This window comes from Bos javanicus, chromosome 3 (assembly GCF_032452875.1).
Source record: "Bos javanicus breed banteng chromosome 3, ARS-OSU_banteng_1.0, whole genome shotgun sequence".
NCBI lineage: Eukaryota > Metazoa > Chordata > Mammalia > Artiodactyla > Bovidae > Bos > Bos javanicus.
This window is the reverse complement of record NC_083870.1, coordinates 58275973-58289472: the sequence shown is the minus strand read 5'-3', so window position 1 is coordinate 58289472 and position 13500 is coordinate 58275973. Positions and strand designations below refer to the sequence as shown.

General features: G+C 36.2%; 1 protein-coding gene across 3 annotated transcripts in view; it reads right to left on the bottom strand.

The window, feature by feature from the left end:
* COL24A1 (collagen type XXIV alpha 1 chain) overlaps nt 1-13500 on the bottom strand; it is a 398952-nt gene that overhangs the window by 229186 nt on the left and 156266 nt on the right. For all 3 annotated transcript variants that reach the window (XM_061411389.1, XM_061411390.1, XM_061411391.1), the window contains exons 16-20: nt 11884-11937; nt 11763-11807; nt 11467-11520; nt 11155-11208; nt 6591-6644 (exon numbers count right to left, since the gene is read on the bottom strand). In XM_061411389.1, the coding sequence (XP_061267373.1) occupies nt 6591-6644; nt 11155-11208; nt 11467-11520; nt 11763-11807; nt 11884-11937 (261 nt within the window). The remainder of the gene's footprint in view (nt 1-6590; nt 6645-11154; nt 11209-11466; nt 11521-11762; nt 11808-11883; nt 11938-13500) is intronic.

Here is a 13500-nt window from a genome sequence, read left to right as displayed (position 1 = left end):
AGTTGTACTGTGAAGAAAGCTGAGCACCGAAGAATTGATGCTTTTGAACTGTGGTGTTGGAGAAGACTCTTGAGAGTCCCTTCGACTGCAAGGAGATCCAACCAGTCCATTCTGAAGGAGATCAGCCCTGGGATTTCTTTGGAAGGAATGATGCTAAAGCTGAAACTCCAGTACTTTGGCCACCTCATACGAAGAGTTGGCTCATTGGAAAAGACTCTGATGCTGGGAGGGATTGGGGGCAGGAGGAGAAGGGGACGACAGAGGATGAGATGGCTGGATGGCATCACTGACTCGATGGACGTGAGTTTGAGTGAACTCCGGGAGTTGGTGATGGACAGGCCAATCATAGGCCTGGCATACTGTGATTCATGGGGTCGCAAAGAGTTGGACACGACTGAGCGACTGAACTGAACTGAACTGAACTACTATATATAAAATAGGTAAACAAGGACCTACTGTGTAGCACAGGGAATTCTACTCAATATTCTGTAATGACCTAGATGGGAAAAGAATCTAAAGAAGAGTGGATAAATGTATATGCAAAACCAATTCACTTTGTTTTACACTTAAAATTTACACAACATTGTAAATCAACTAAACTCCAATAACAATTTTTTTTAAAATTTAAAAGAACTACATGAGGTGATAGATGTATTAATTATCTTGATCATGATAATAATTCCACAATGTATATCAAGTCATCACATTGTATACTTTTATAAATATAATTATATTTTTTGATTATCCCCTGTTATTTTTCAATGAAGTTACAAAATATCATAGAACTTCTTATCATTAAAACAACATGACAACTGTGTAGGAACAGACAACCATTCAAGTGGAACAGAAAACAAAGTTCAGACATAAACCCCAAAACAATTAAAATTTAGTATATGATAAGGGTGACATCTTAAAATCACTGCTGCGAAGACAAATTGCTTAACAAATAGTTCTGGGACAACTGAGAAGCCATTTAGTAAAAGATAAACTTAAGCATATATATCGCAATATTCACACACACACACACACACAAAACCAAGTAATTTGCTCAAGGTACTCAGGCTACCTCCTCAATTCTCATTCAGAAGACATCAATCCCAAGCATCATATTTTTCAACGATTAATTTAAGCCTTTTGCCATTCAATAATTAACAAAAGCTATCTCAGAAGTATATACCTAGGACCATCATTTTGGTCCCTTATTTAATAACTTTTCCTGGATTGTACTTTGACATTGTTATCAATCTATGCTCAAATATGGAAATCACACAATACCATGAATTGCTGCCCTTCTTTTGTACAAGCAATACATTTTTAACCAAGGGAGAAGAGAAGCCTAAAACTGACTGTTTCATTGTTTTGCCCCAGTACAAAGTTCAGACTCAAGTTTGCAATTAATTTCTAATAAATTGTACTGAAAGTTGTAGCTATGCTGTGTGTTTTTCAATCTCAGCTGAGTTTTTAATTCAAGTCAGAAACTATGTTACTAGCCCCCAGTCCCTTCCCTGGTTACTCTTCACAAAACTGTTTGAGTATCTTCCTCTTGCACACACAAATTACCCCCACTCTTGGGATTTACTCTCCTACTTACAGAGAACACAGACTCCAATCCTATTGACCTCTTTCAACATCTTTCTTCTTTTGAAACAAACCCCTACACTTGTGCTCTGCATAACTTCTTTATTCTCAATCTTCCTTGCTTTTTAAAAATGCACTGAAGTCTTTGAATTTCCCTCTAGGGTTTGGGTGTTGCTTTAGGCACAATATTGAACTTTATAGTGATTTGTTACTCAATTCTAAATATTTTCTAATTTACATTGTGATTTTTTTTTTATTCTCATGATGTTTTTAAGTTACTGAAGTTTATATACTGCTCTTAATATTGTCAATTTAAAACTTAATTATACTGTAAACAGAGAATGACATTCACCTTCTGGAGGTGAGTGTCTAGGAATAGTATTTTTGAATCTTGTTTCACAAGTCCTAAATAATTCCATCTATTACAATTGCTTCATTTAATACTTCTATGTGGAGTACTATACCAACATGTTTCTCTAGTTCATTCTGAGTTTCAAGTCTACAATTTTCTATACATTTATGAGACTGCTGCTAAGTTGCTTCAGTCATGTCTGACTCTGTGCGACCCCATAGACTGCAGCCCACCAGGCTCTGCCGTTTCTGGGATTCTCCAGGCAAGAACACTGGAGTGGGTTGCCATTTCCTTCTCCAATGCATGAAAGGGAAAAGTGAAAGTGAAGTCGCTCAGTCGTGTCCGACTCTTAGCGACCCCATGGACTGCAGCCCACCAGGCTCCTCCGTCCATGGGGTTTTCCAAGCAAGAGTACTGGAGTGGGGTGCCATTGCCTTCTCCAATTTATGAGACTAATTTCCTGTATATCCCATAGGCACTTTAGCCCTAACAAAATTAAAACCAAAGCATTATCTCCACCCACCCTAAATATCTTCCTCCTTTTTTATTCTGTTTTTAGAATGAAGATCTGCATTCTCCCCAACTGTTCAAGCCAAAATTATTACATGCGTCTTTTATTCCTTTCTCATATGAGGTGAATGAACTGGACTGTGATTCAAATGCTGTGAATCATATTTCCTAATTATCTCTTGGAGCAGTCCTTTCCTCTCTATTTTTACAGGCCCTCATCATTAGCCCCTTGGCCTTGCATTATCCTCCCAAATAGCCACAGTCTTGCCACCTCTCCTTTTTCTCCTCATTGTCATCTCTCCCTGTCTCTTTCTTTTCTTTGTTCCATCTATCACTTATACATTGAAATACATTTCTGATAATTGTATTCCTTTGGTTAAAAATTTTTGATCAAAAACAGGATAAATTCTAAATATAGTACAACATATATGATCGTTTATCTGAGAAAATTCATCTACTATGCAACGAGAAACTTTTCAGGCTTGATATATGATTAAACATGCTGTTTTAAATTCTTAGACATACAATTCTATTAAGAGCCTAATGTCAAGAAGGATTTAAATAGAAGTGCTGCCTTATATTGGAGAAGGCAATGGCACCCCACTCCAGTACTCTTGCCTGGAAAATCCCATGGGCGGAGGAGCCTGGTAGGCTGCAGCCCATGGGGTCGTGAGGAGTCGGACACGACTGAGTGACTTCATTTTCACTTTTCACTTTCATGCATTGGAGAAGGAAATGGCAACATGTTCTTGCCTGGAGAATCCCAGGGACGGGGGAGCTTGGTGGGCTGCTGTCTATGGGGTTGCACAGAGTCGGACACAACTGAAGTGATTCAGCAGCAGCAGCCCATGGCAATTAGTTATAGAAGCCCTAGCTTCTTCTTCATAAACTATTTAAAATAGGTAAGCAGTGGCCACAGGACTGGAAAAGGTCAGTTATCATTCCAATTCCCAAAAAGGACAATTCCAAAGAATGTTCAGACTACCAGATCATTGCGCTCTCTTCACAAGCTAGCAAGGTTATGCTCAAAATCCTTCAAGCTAGGCTTTAGCAGTACCTGAACCAATAACTTCCAGATAAACAAGCTGGGCTTCAAAGAGGCAGAGGAACCAAAGATCAAATTGTCAACATTCACTGGATTATGGAGAAAGCAAAGGAGTTCCAGAAAAATAACCTACTTCTGCTTTATCAACGAGGCTAACACTTTTGACAGTGTGGATCACAACAAACTGTGGAAAATTCATAAACAGATGGGAATACCAGATGACCTCCTGAGAAATCTGTATGTGGATCAAGAAGCAATAGTCAGAAACAGTCAAGGAACAACTGACTAGTTCCAAACTGGAAAAGGAATATGACAAGGCAGTATACTGTCACCCTACTTATTTAACTTACATGCAGAATACATCATGCGAAATGTGGCTGGATGAAACACAAGTTGGAATCAAGATTGCCAGCCAGGAAAAATATCAACTTCAGATAAGCAGATGTACCACTCCAATGGCAGAAAGTGAAGAGGAACTAAAGAGTCTCTTGATGAGGGTGAAAGAGGAGAGTGAAAATGGAGAGGAGAGTAAAAGAGGAGAGTGGCCTAGAATTCAACATTCAAAAAACTAAGATCATGGCATTCAGTCCCATCACTTCATGGCAAATAGAAAGGGAAAGAGAGAAGCAGTGACAGGTTTTATTTTCTTGAGCTCCAAAATAACTGCAGATGGTGGTGTAGCCATGAAGTTAAAAGAAAGGAAAGCTATGACTAACCTTTCCTACTTGGAAGGAAAGCAGCTTTGACAAACCTGCTGCTGCTGCTGCTGCTAAGTCGCTTCAGTCGTGTCCGACTCTGTGCGACCCCATAGACTGCAGCCCACCAGGCTCCCCCGTCCCTGGGATTCTCCAGGCAAGAACACTGGAGTGGGTTGCCATTTCCTTCTCCAATGCATGAAAGTGAAAAGTGAAAGTGAAGTCACTCAGTCGTGTCTGACTCTTTGCAACCCCATGGACTGCAGCCCACCAGGCTCCTCCTCCATGGGATTTTCCAGGCAAGAGTACTAGAATGGGGTGCCAATGCCTTCTCCGTTGACAAACCTAGATAGCGTATTAAAAAGCACCTGACAAAGGTCCGTATAGTCAGAGCTATGGCTTTTGCAGTAGTCATGTATGGATGTAAGAGTTGTTCCATAAAGAAGTCTGAGCACCAAAGAATTGATGCCTTCTAGCTGTGGTGCTGGAAAAGACTCTTGAAAGTCCCCTGGACTGCAAGGAGATCAAACCAATCAATCCTAAAGGAAATCAACCCTGAGTATTCATTGGAAGGACTGATGCTAGAGGTGAAGCTCTAATACTTTGGCCGCCCGATGCAAAGAGCCGATTCATTAGAAAAGACCCTGATGCTGGGAAAGATTGAGGGCAGGAGGAGAAGTGGGTGGCAAAGGACAAGATGGTTAAATAGTATCATTGACTCAATGGACATGAATTTGAGCAAACTCTGGGAGATAGTGAAGGATGGAGGAGCCCGGCGTGCTGAAGTCTATAGGGTCACAAAGAATCAGGTATGACTTAGCAACTGAAAAACAACAACAAAAGGAGGAAGAATTGGTATTTGCTGGGACTCAGTACCTTCCAGGACTCAGACAGTTAGGCAATGTTCTGAATGGTGACTGAAAATCATAAAATTTCAAAAGCAACAGAGAAAAAATTTCTGGAAAATTAAGTGATGAGTGAAAACATGGCCCATGCGTACTTTAACCTGGCTTTATAAAGAAAAGTGTGGTTTTTAAACCACACTGATAGCAAGGAGATGACACACTCCTTCTAGGATACATACCATATGTAACTAAAATTACAATACAGTAATCCATGTTTGTAAAAATAACCTTTAAAGATAATAAAAGATCAGTTAGACTCTATATCCTCAGTATGATGAAGACAGGTAAATACGATTCATTCCAGGAATGTTTTCATGACAAATGATTAAAAGAATGCAGGCTCATAAAAAAATATAAACATATTAGTCAGTTAATTACTACTTTAATTGTCTGTTAATAATACATTTTATTACTATAAACAATTTCATTCCCCCAGCATTATGACATCAATACATTGCTCTATTTTACCTCCTATTACCTATTATCAAAACTAGATGCAATTATGTTGTTTTGATTTTTGAACCATTAACCTCTAATATGTTTTTAAATTAGACAGTCAATAAGAATAGACAATTGCTAAAAGAAATTAGCCAATTCTGAAAGACAGTGGTGGAGTAAGAAACAGACTTTAGAGTTTACCAAGAGAAGGAGAAAGCATCAAGATAGTACTATTCCTAGAAACTCCACCTACTGCTTTGACACTATGGGGACTTTATTGATCTAACTTTTTTTATTGTGAAGCCAAATCCACTTTCTCAGAGTCACTGCTGCATCTATGACTCTGAATTAGACGTGAATGTGTATTTACATGTTTTGTTGTTGTTTAGTTGCTCAGTCGTTCCAACTCTTTGTTCCCCCATGGACTACAGGGTTATATATTTATGTATGCCTATATTTTGGTTTATATTTTTGAACTAGGGTGAGCTTCAGAAACTAATCTCCATGTAGTATATATTTGACTCATCAAATGATTTTTTTAAAAACTTGAATGTTTCATTTCATATGTGTATGTCCTATGCAGTCTTGCAGAAAAGAAAAAGCCCCTCTATATCAAGGATTAAGCCAAAGTAAGAATTTCAAAGAATATACTATACAAGCAAATCTTATGCATGTACTACAGACTCACTCATGTTTATTCTAGAATATGAGATGCAAATGATATGCGCACATTAAAAACTTGGAAGCAGTCTGCATTAAAAATTCAATGGCATTTATGTTCTGAAATTTGACTGCAAGCCCCACCTACGTGTTACTAGTAGTTGTTGTGCAGAACAAATAAAGCAACTGTGATCTAACCAGGACTATGTGGCTATACCTTTTCTATTTTCTGGAGATCACTGTTGCATACCTCCCGACATAACAGAAAACATTTAGTCCAAACTGTTTACAAAGATATAAACTTTAAAGAGAATCTTGCTTAAGCCTATTATATAAAAGGTTTAACTAATCAAGTTTAATTGCTATGATATTTATTTAAATTAATTACATTCCCACCAACATTTTACCTCTGGTCCTGGAGGGCCAGATGGCCCTTGGGGTCCTGGGTCACCTGTTTGGCCCTACAATGTGGAGGTTGGGGGAGAGAAATCAAAGTATAAATATTAATTTAATAAATATGATTGAAAAAGGAAACATATAGTATGCAAAAAATATATTATGTCACACAAAGTTGTAATGACTTTCTGGCAAACAGCAGTCAATATATTATTTCAAAGTTGTAATGACTATTCAGAAAGACTTAAAATCATCATCACTGCATGAAACTTATTATATAAGATGTGTATAGATCTATACATATTTATCCCTAAATATTAGAGATACAAATTAATGGAAATCAAATGAAGGAAAAAAAATTGTGGTGTGGATGTGTGTTATCCAAAGATAAGAGAATAAGGTTTGACTTAACAAAGTAGGAAACTCTAGATAGGAACTGCTTTCATAAACAACTAGAATTCTAGGATTGCCTCTGAAAAATTCTCTCTCCTTTGGTAACTATAAGTGGCCTGATTTAGTAATTAAGAATTACCTGGATTTAAAAGCCTGTTGCTTAATCTCTCTCAGCCTATTTTCTCACCAATAAAACAGGAATAATAATGTTACTAACATTCTTACAGTCATTATGAGAAATAAATGAGACAAATGTAAAGTGTTAAGCACAGTGCTTAGAACATAGAAAGTACTCATTAAATGTTAATCAATTTTATAACTATTAATCCTTCCATTCACATCCTCTCTCATCTCCTGGATGTTACCTAGAATTCCTAGATTGCTTTGATCTTTTGATTAAACTTCTGAAGATTTGATTTCTATATCTCTGCAGCCATTTCTGACATTCAGATTAACAATGTGAAATCAAGACTGCAGAAGAAGGGTAAAAGCCTGATCCTGGAGAGGGTTGGTGATCCTCAAGTTGAAACTACAGAACACGGAAGGCCACTAGTCTGATATCCTTGTTTTCCTTAAAACAGCTGAATGCATTATTTTTGTCATATTAAATTTCTATGTGAGCTTCAAATCTGACACCAGGTCACAGAATACATAAAATTTCTTGAATTTATTATACATAAACTCTTCTGTATAACAGGGGTTTATCCAGTTTCCAAGAAGTGAAGCATAGTTTTCCATGTGTACTAAATTCATCCTCATACGGTGCTACAGTCTCTGGACTTAAGCAGTACACAGTACACCTACAATTAAACCTAGAGAAAAGTAGTAAAATATTATGCAGAAGTTCGCTTAAGTTCCCCTAAATAAACAAAATCATACCCGATAGTGAGTCTATCAAAGGAGTCAAATTTTTGAAATGAAAAGTATCTCAAACAGATAGACACAGCGTTTTCACTGAGACCCTCTAGTGGCAAAATCTAAACAAGACGCTACATTTACAAGCTTGAGGAAAAAATGGAATACAGCAGGCCTTTGCTACCAGAAAAGTCGATCCACAACCTGATCTTTATTTGTGGAATAATTTTATTTATCCTTCAGAAAAATTTTCATTTTGAAAAACTTCAACTGCAAGTTTCCTTGAATGTCAATTTACCTTTATAAAAACGTAAAGAACTGAATAATGATTAAGTAAACTTCTACAAACGGTAGCAACTTCCAGCTAAAAAATGAAGAGGACATAATTGACTTTGTTTTTTCTCTTTAAAAAAACAGTATTTCTTAACTTCAGATAGGTAATTTTCTCTAGTTTTTAAATACTTGCAGAGTAAAAGTTTCCATATTTCAGAATGTTAAAAATCTTCTAGATCAGAACATTCTTTTATCTTGAAAACATTCTTTCATGTTGCAACTTAGATCCATTTGCAAACTATCAGTGACACGAATGTTGTAGATCACAGAAAACCAAAAGTAGGAGACATAAAAGAATAAAGACATTCATATGACTTTGGCCTTCATTGCATGATAGGGAGCAAATGGTTTAGAAAGACACTAACTTGTACAATTTATTTTTAATATAGTTGCTGATTTTTGTAAGAAATTTTTCATTAAACAAGTGTCTCTTTCCATAACTAGGAAAGGTTTCTAAGTCAAACATCTACAATTTTTTAAATAACAGTAAGATACCAACAAGTGATAAAGTGAGAGTCTAAAGTCAAGGTGGTCTCATAAATAATAATTCCTAAGTCTCTTATCCTATCTTTAGTCCAAAGTACATATTTTTCAAGATTTGATAAAACAAACAAAAAATAGTCAGCTGTCTCTGACCAAAGTAATCCCTGCTGATATTAACATTTTTTATTAGAATAGTACGGAAATGTACAATATGAACAAGTAACAGTCTCACTCTCATCATTTCGTGCTCCCTGATTCACTGCCTAAAAGTACCACATAAGAGTGTCTAGTGACTCCAGGAGGAAAAAAATTAAAGGTTTTAAGACAACATGTCAAAGGTGAAACAGGAAGTCTTTGCTTTAGTTTGGACTAGAGAAACACTGAGAAGCATTATTACTAAGAAAGGAAAATATTAAAAAGTCACAGAGCTGCAAGGAACCTTACATATGATATAGTCTGACACTCATTTTAAACATGAGAAACTAGATACCATGGTGGTTAAATATCCAGTGTCATAGCAGGTCAGTGTCAAGGCTGGAACCAAAATCTACATCTCTGTTATTTAGACCAGTTATTCAGCCTTCCCTAATTTCAATAAATATGTAATTATTATAAATTAAATCAAAGAGTAAAGAAGACATTAAAAAGGTTTACCTGATATAAGCATGATATGACTAGTTTTCTCTAGTAATTAATTATAAAGCATGAGACTAATACCACTTATTACTTAGTACTGGCCTTAGAAAATATGTCATACCATTTCATTATTATCAAAAGAAGTATTTTGCTAACACTGCAGATACTTAAAGCTCCTTTTAAGTGGTTTCAAATCATCCTTGAAAAATAGAAGCTTTTTGTTAGCTTGACCCATTCTCCTGCCCCTTATGAGATTCACATCCATGGCACAAGTCTGGGTACACTGTCAACTGAGCGGAAAGTAGTAAAGGCAGAGCTCACCATCAACGTATCATTAGATAAACAGATGCCAGCAATTGTTCTTTGGATTACATGATTCCTGGGAAATGTATATAAAATGCTGTCACTGTTAGAAATCATAAGGAATGGTGATGTAAAGCTACGTAACTTAATGTTGTTTGCTGCTGCTGCTAAGTCGCTTCAGTCATGTCCGACTCTGTGTGACCCCATAGACGGCAGCCCACCAGGCTCCCCGTCCCTGGGATTCTCCAGGCAAGAACACTGGAGTGGGTTGCCATTTCCTTCTCTAATGCATGAAAGTGAAAAGTGAAAGTGAAGTTGCTCAGTCGTATCCAATTCTTAGCGACCCCATGGACTGCAGCCTACCAGGCTCCTCCATCCATGGGGTTTTCCAGGCAAGAGTACTGGAGTGGGGTGCCATTGCCTTCTCCGTTAATGCTGCTTACTTTGATGCAAAAATAAACAATCTAAAGATGAGAGGGTGGAGTTAGGGAAACATGGTGAAATTGCTCAGGAAAACAACACTCTTTTATAGTGTTAGATTAATAAATTATAATTTTATATCTAATTTTTGGATCTGGAGAATTCATTCCATGGACTCTATCGTCTATGGGGTCGCAAAGAGTCGGACACGACTGAGCGACTTTCACTTCATTTTGGATCTACAATCACAGTCAAAGAGTTGTATAAAACCCTAAAACAATCTTAAAACCCTGAAGCATAAAACACTATGGCACAGTGGCTAAGTGCGTGGACTCTGACATCCGTGGTCACCAGGTTTTCTTGGGTGACTACCAACTAACTCTGGGACCTTGGGCAAGTTATTTAACTCTCCGTGTCTCACTTTTCCTCATAAGTAAAATAGGAATAGTAATAGCACCAACTTTATATGACTGTTTTAAGGATTAAATTAGAAGTATAGGTCTTAGAATACTGCCTGGCATTTTGTAAACAGTGAATTTTAGGTATAATCATTACTATGATTTTTAATACGTAGATATATACCATTAACTCAAGTTTTAACCACTCTATTTAAATGTTTTTAACTATTCAGTAACTTTAGTTTTATAGTTTACCTGGCTTCAAGTTAACTACAATACACAGTATCCTTTTATTTCAGTTAATTGATGCTCGAAGATTTAAAAAAGACAAGGAACTAGAATATTTGGGCCCATAAGACAGTATGACATGCTGTATTTTCTTCAGAATGTTTCCTTAATGAAACAAATATTTGGATAAATTACAGTGTTATTTAAGGTTGCTTTATATTTTCTGGCTTAAAATCTACTTCTTAGTTTAAATTCTATCTATAATAGATTAACAAAAATCTTTAAGGCTCATGGAAATTTGGCTTTTGACTGGGATGAAGGAGGTGAGGAGGGTGAGGTGCCATAATCTATGGATTGTAAGCTGAAAACTTCAAGGATTAGCTGTATGCTAAAACTGGAGAGAAAATGCCATACTGGTACACTTAAATCCTACTTCTTACATTCCACGAACACCAACAGGTATCAAGGGTCATGCCATAGTGTGCATTCCATGAATCAGAAAGAACAAGCAGAAGTTCAAACCTACTGAAGGTCCTGGCTTTCCTCTCATCCCTGGTGGTCCAGGAAAACCCACAGCACCCTAAAAGAACAGTAAAGAGAGAAGTTATTACACCACAGAAGGCAGATATGCCTCTACTTACGAACTATTAAAAGAAGTCATGGAATTATTAAAAAAAAAATTGAGAAAATGTTTCAAACAAGACATGCAGAATCATATTGATACTATATCCTAAAAAAATACATGATTTGAAATAATGAGTACTCCTTTCTTTTTAAAGAATGCATGCATTTTCACTGTGTTTGTTTTTTTTTTTAATTTATATAAAACTAATGGTACCTTGTCTCCAGTATATCCTGTTTCTCCTTGCTCTCCTGCAATGCCTTGTTCACCCTGGGGAGCACAATTTCATACAAAGACATTTAAGCAATGCAAATGTGGCAATAAGAAGGCAAATACAAGTTATACAAGAAAAATTTCTCTATTTTTTCCTACTTTTGAGAAAACATATAATTGATATTACAGATTGGATCCCATATTTTAATAAAAATATTTTATAAGTGGTGTTGACTCAAAAGAAAAGTAAATGTGATAAAAAAAAATGATCTCTATGACAATGTAAATATTTAAATCACCTTATCACCTTTGATTCCAGGTAGGCCCTTATTGCCCGAAAGACCCTAAAAAAGAAAGTGATACTTTGTGACATTATAGAGAAATCAAAGTGAAATATCCATTATGTAAACAGAAGCATACCATTGGGCCAGGGATTCCAGAAGGTCCAATTGGTCCCACAGGGCCAACACTGCCCTGGAAAGCAATAAGAAAGAAAGGTATCCTTGAGCACCACTAGGATTAAAAAGAGAACATGGTAAACTTAATGAAATAATTCATCTTACTAAGTTCCCACACATGCTTGTTCTCTAACAATTACTTTTCCTCTTTACATTTATAAATCATACCATTCATTCAAATTTTAGTGAGGTCTATTCTGCTTCCTTAAGCCTACTCATACTGATCTTATCTACTAGGATCCTTCTCTTCCTTGAATTCTAATAGTTACTATCCGCAGGATTCATTTTGAAATATTTCTCCAAAGAGATATCTTGACGATAGGGGAAATATTTTAGTGCCATGTTCCCAGGAAGTGTTCAAAAAATACTTCATTTGATTTTCTTAGATTTTTCTTTCACCTATTTATTCAGCAAATATTTACTGGGCAGTTACTATTTCCAATGACTTCATGATCTACAATTTGCAGATAATAAAATTTACCGTAGGTTCAGGGAACTGAGTAGTAAATAAAAGGCTCTACTCTTCTGGGTTTCTCTCATTCATTCATCATTTAACATTTATCGAGCAGAATATGTATCAAGCATTGTAGTAGTGTTGTATGGTAGTGTTGAGGAAACAAACATGAAAAAGACACAGTCACCAATGTCAAGCTTTTCAATTTAACTTCTCCAATGCAAGATTACTCAAAAATATTACCTACCACTATAATCTCTTGCAAGCAAGAAACCCAGAAAAACTTCAACACGTCATCTTAAAACTCAAAGGACAATAGCAACTATAAAAGTTTCTGAAAGTAAAATTTGAAAAAATAGTGGCAATCTCTTGATTGTTTGGAGATCGCTTAATTTTTGTGTCAACGATGCCTTCTTTCTTTTCTCTTGCTTCCTCTTTCTTTCTGTTGCTACTTCTTATCCTTCTTTCTCTTGCTACCTCTGTGTGCCTGGCTAACACATCATCCTTCATCTTCAAAGAGTTGCTTTCAACCTTCCTTTTATGCTTCCCAAATGTTTAGGAACTTTTAAAGGTGTATTTGTGACAATGCTGAAAATGTTGTTCAGTTTAGTTATAATCCATATTTCTTAGGACAGTATTCCAGACCCTTACTACTAGTTTTCCATCAGTACTTTCCATCCCATCTTCTTCCAGTTGTTTCTACTTGCCTTTTCCTTCTCCCTCCTCTAAATCCAACATTCTAGACACAATAAATTGTTTTCTAGTCTGAACATACTCTCCCTTCTCACATGCTTCAAGCCTTTGAAAACCACTAACGGAATATGCTTCTGCTACAGTACTAAATATACTGCACTGTTTTGTTTTCTTTTTTTTTTTTTTTTGGTTGGTTTCCTTTTTTGTTTGTTTTCCCCCTGTCTTCCTAGTCTGTGCATTCTGTGAGTGTAGAAGCATGTTTTATTCTTTTTTTATATCTCAAGCCCAACATAATAATTGGCACATAATAGTTTTGAAATGAAGTGTGGAATGAATACTGGAAGAAGAAATCAACTTTAAATTTAAAACAGTGATTTCTAGAGTGCTGACATAACAGTATATTTCTAAGAGTCCACATTTATATACTACAAA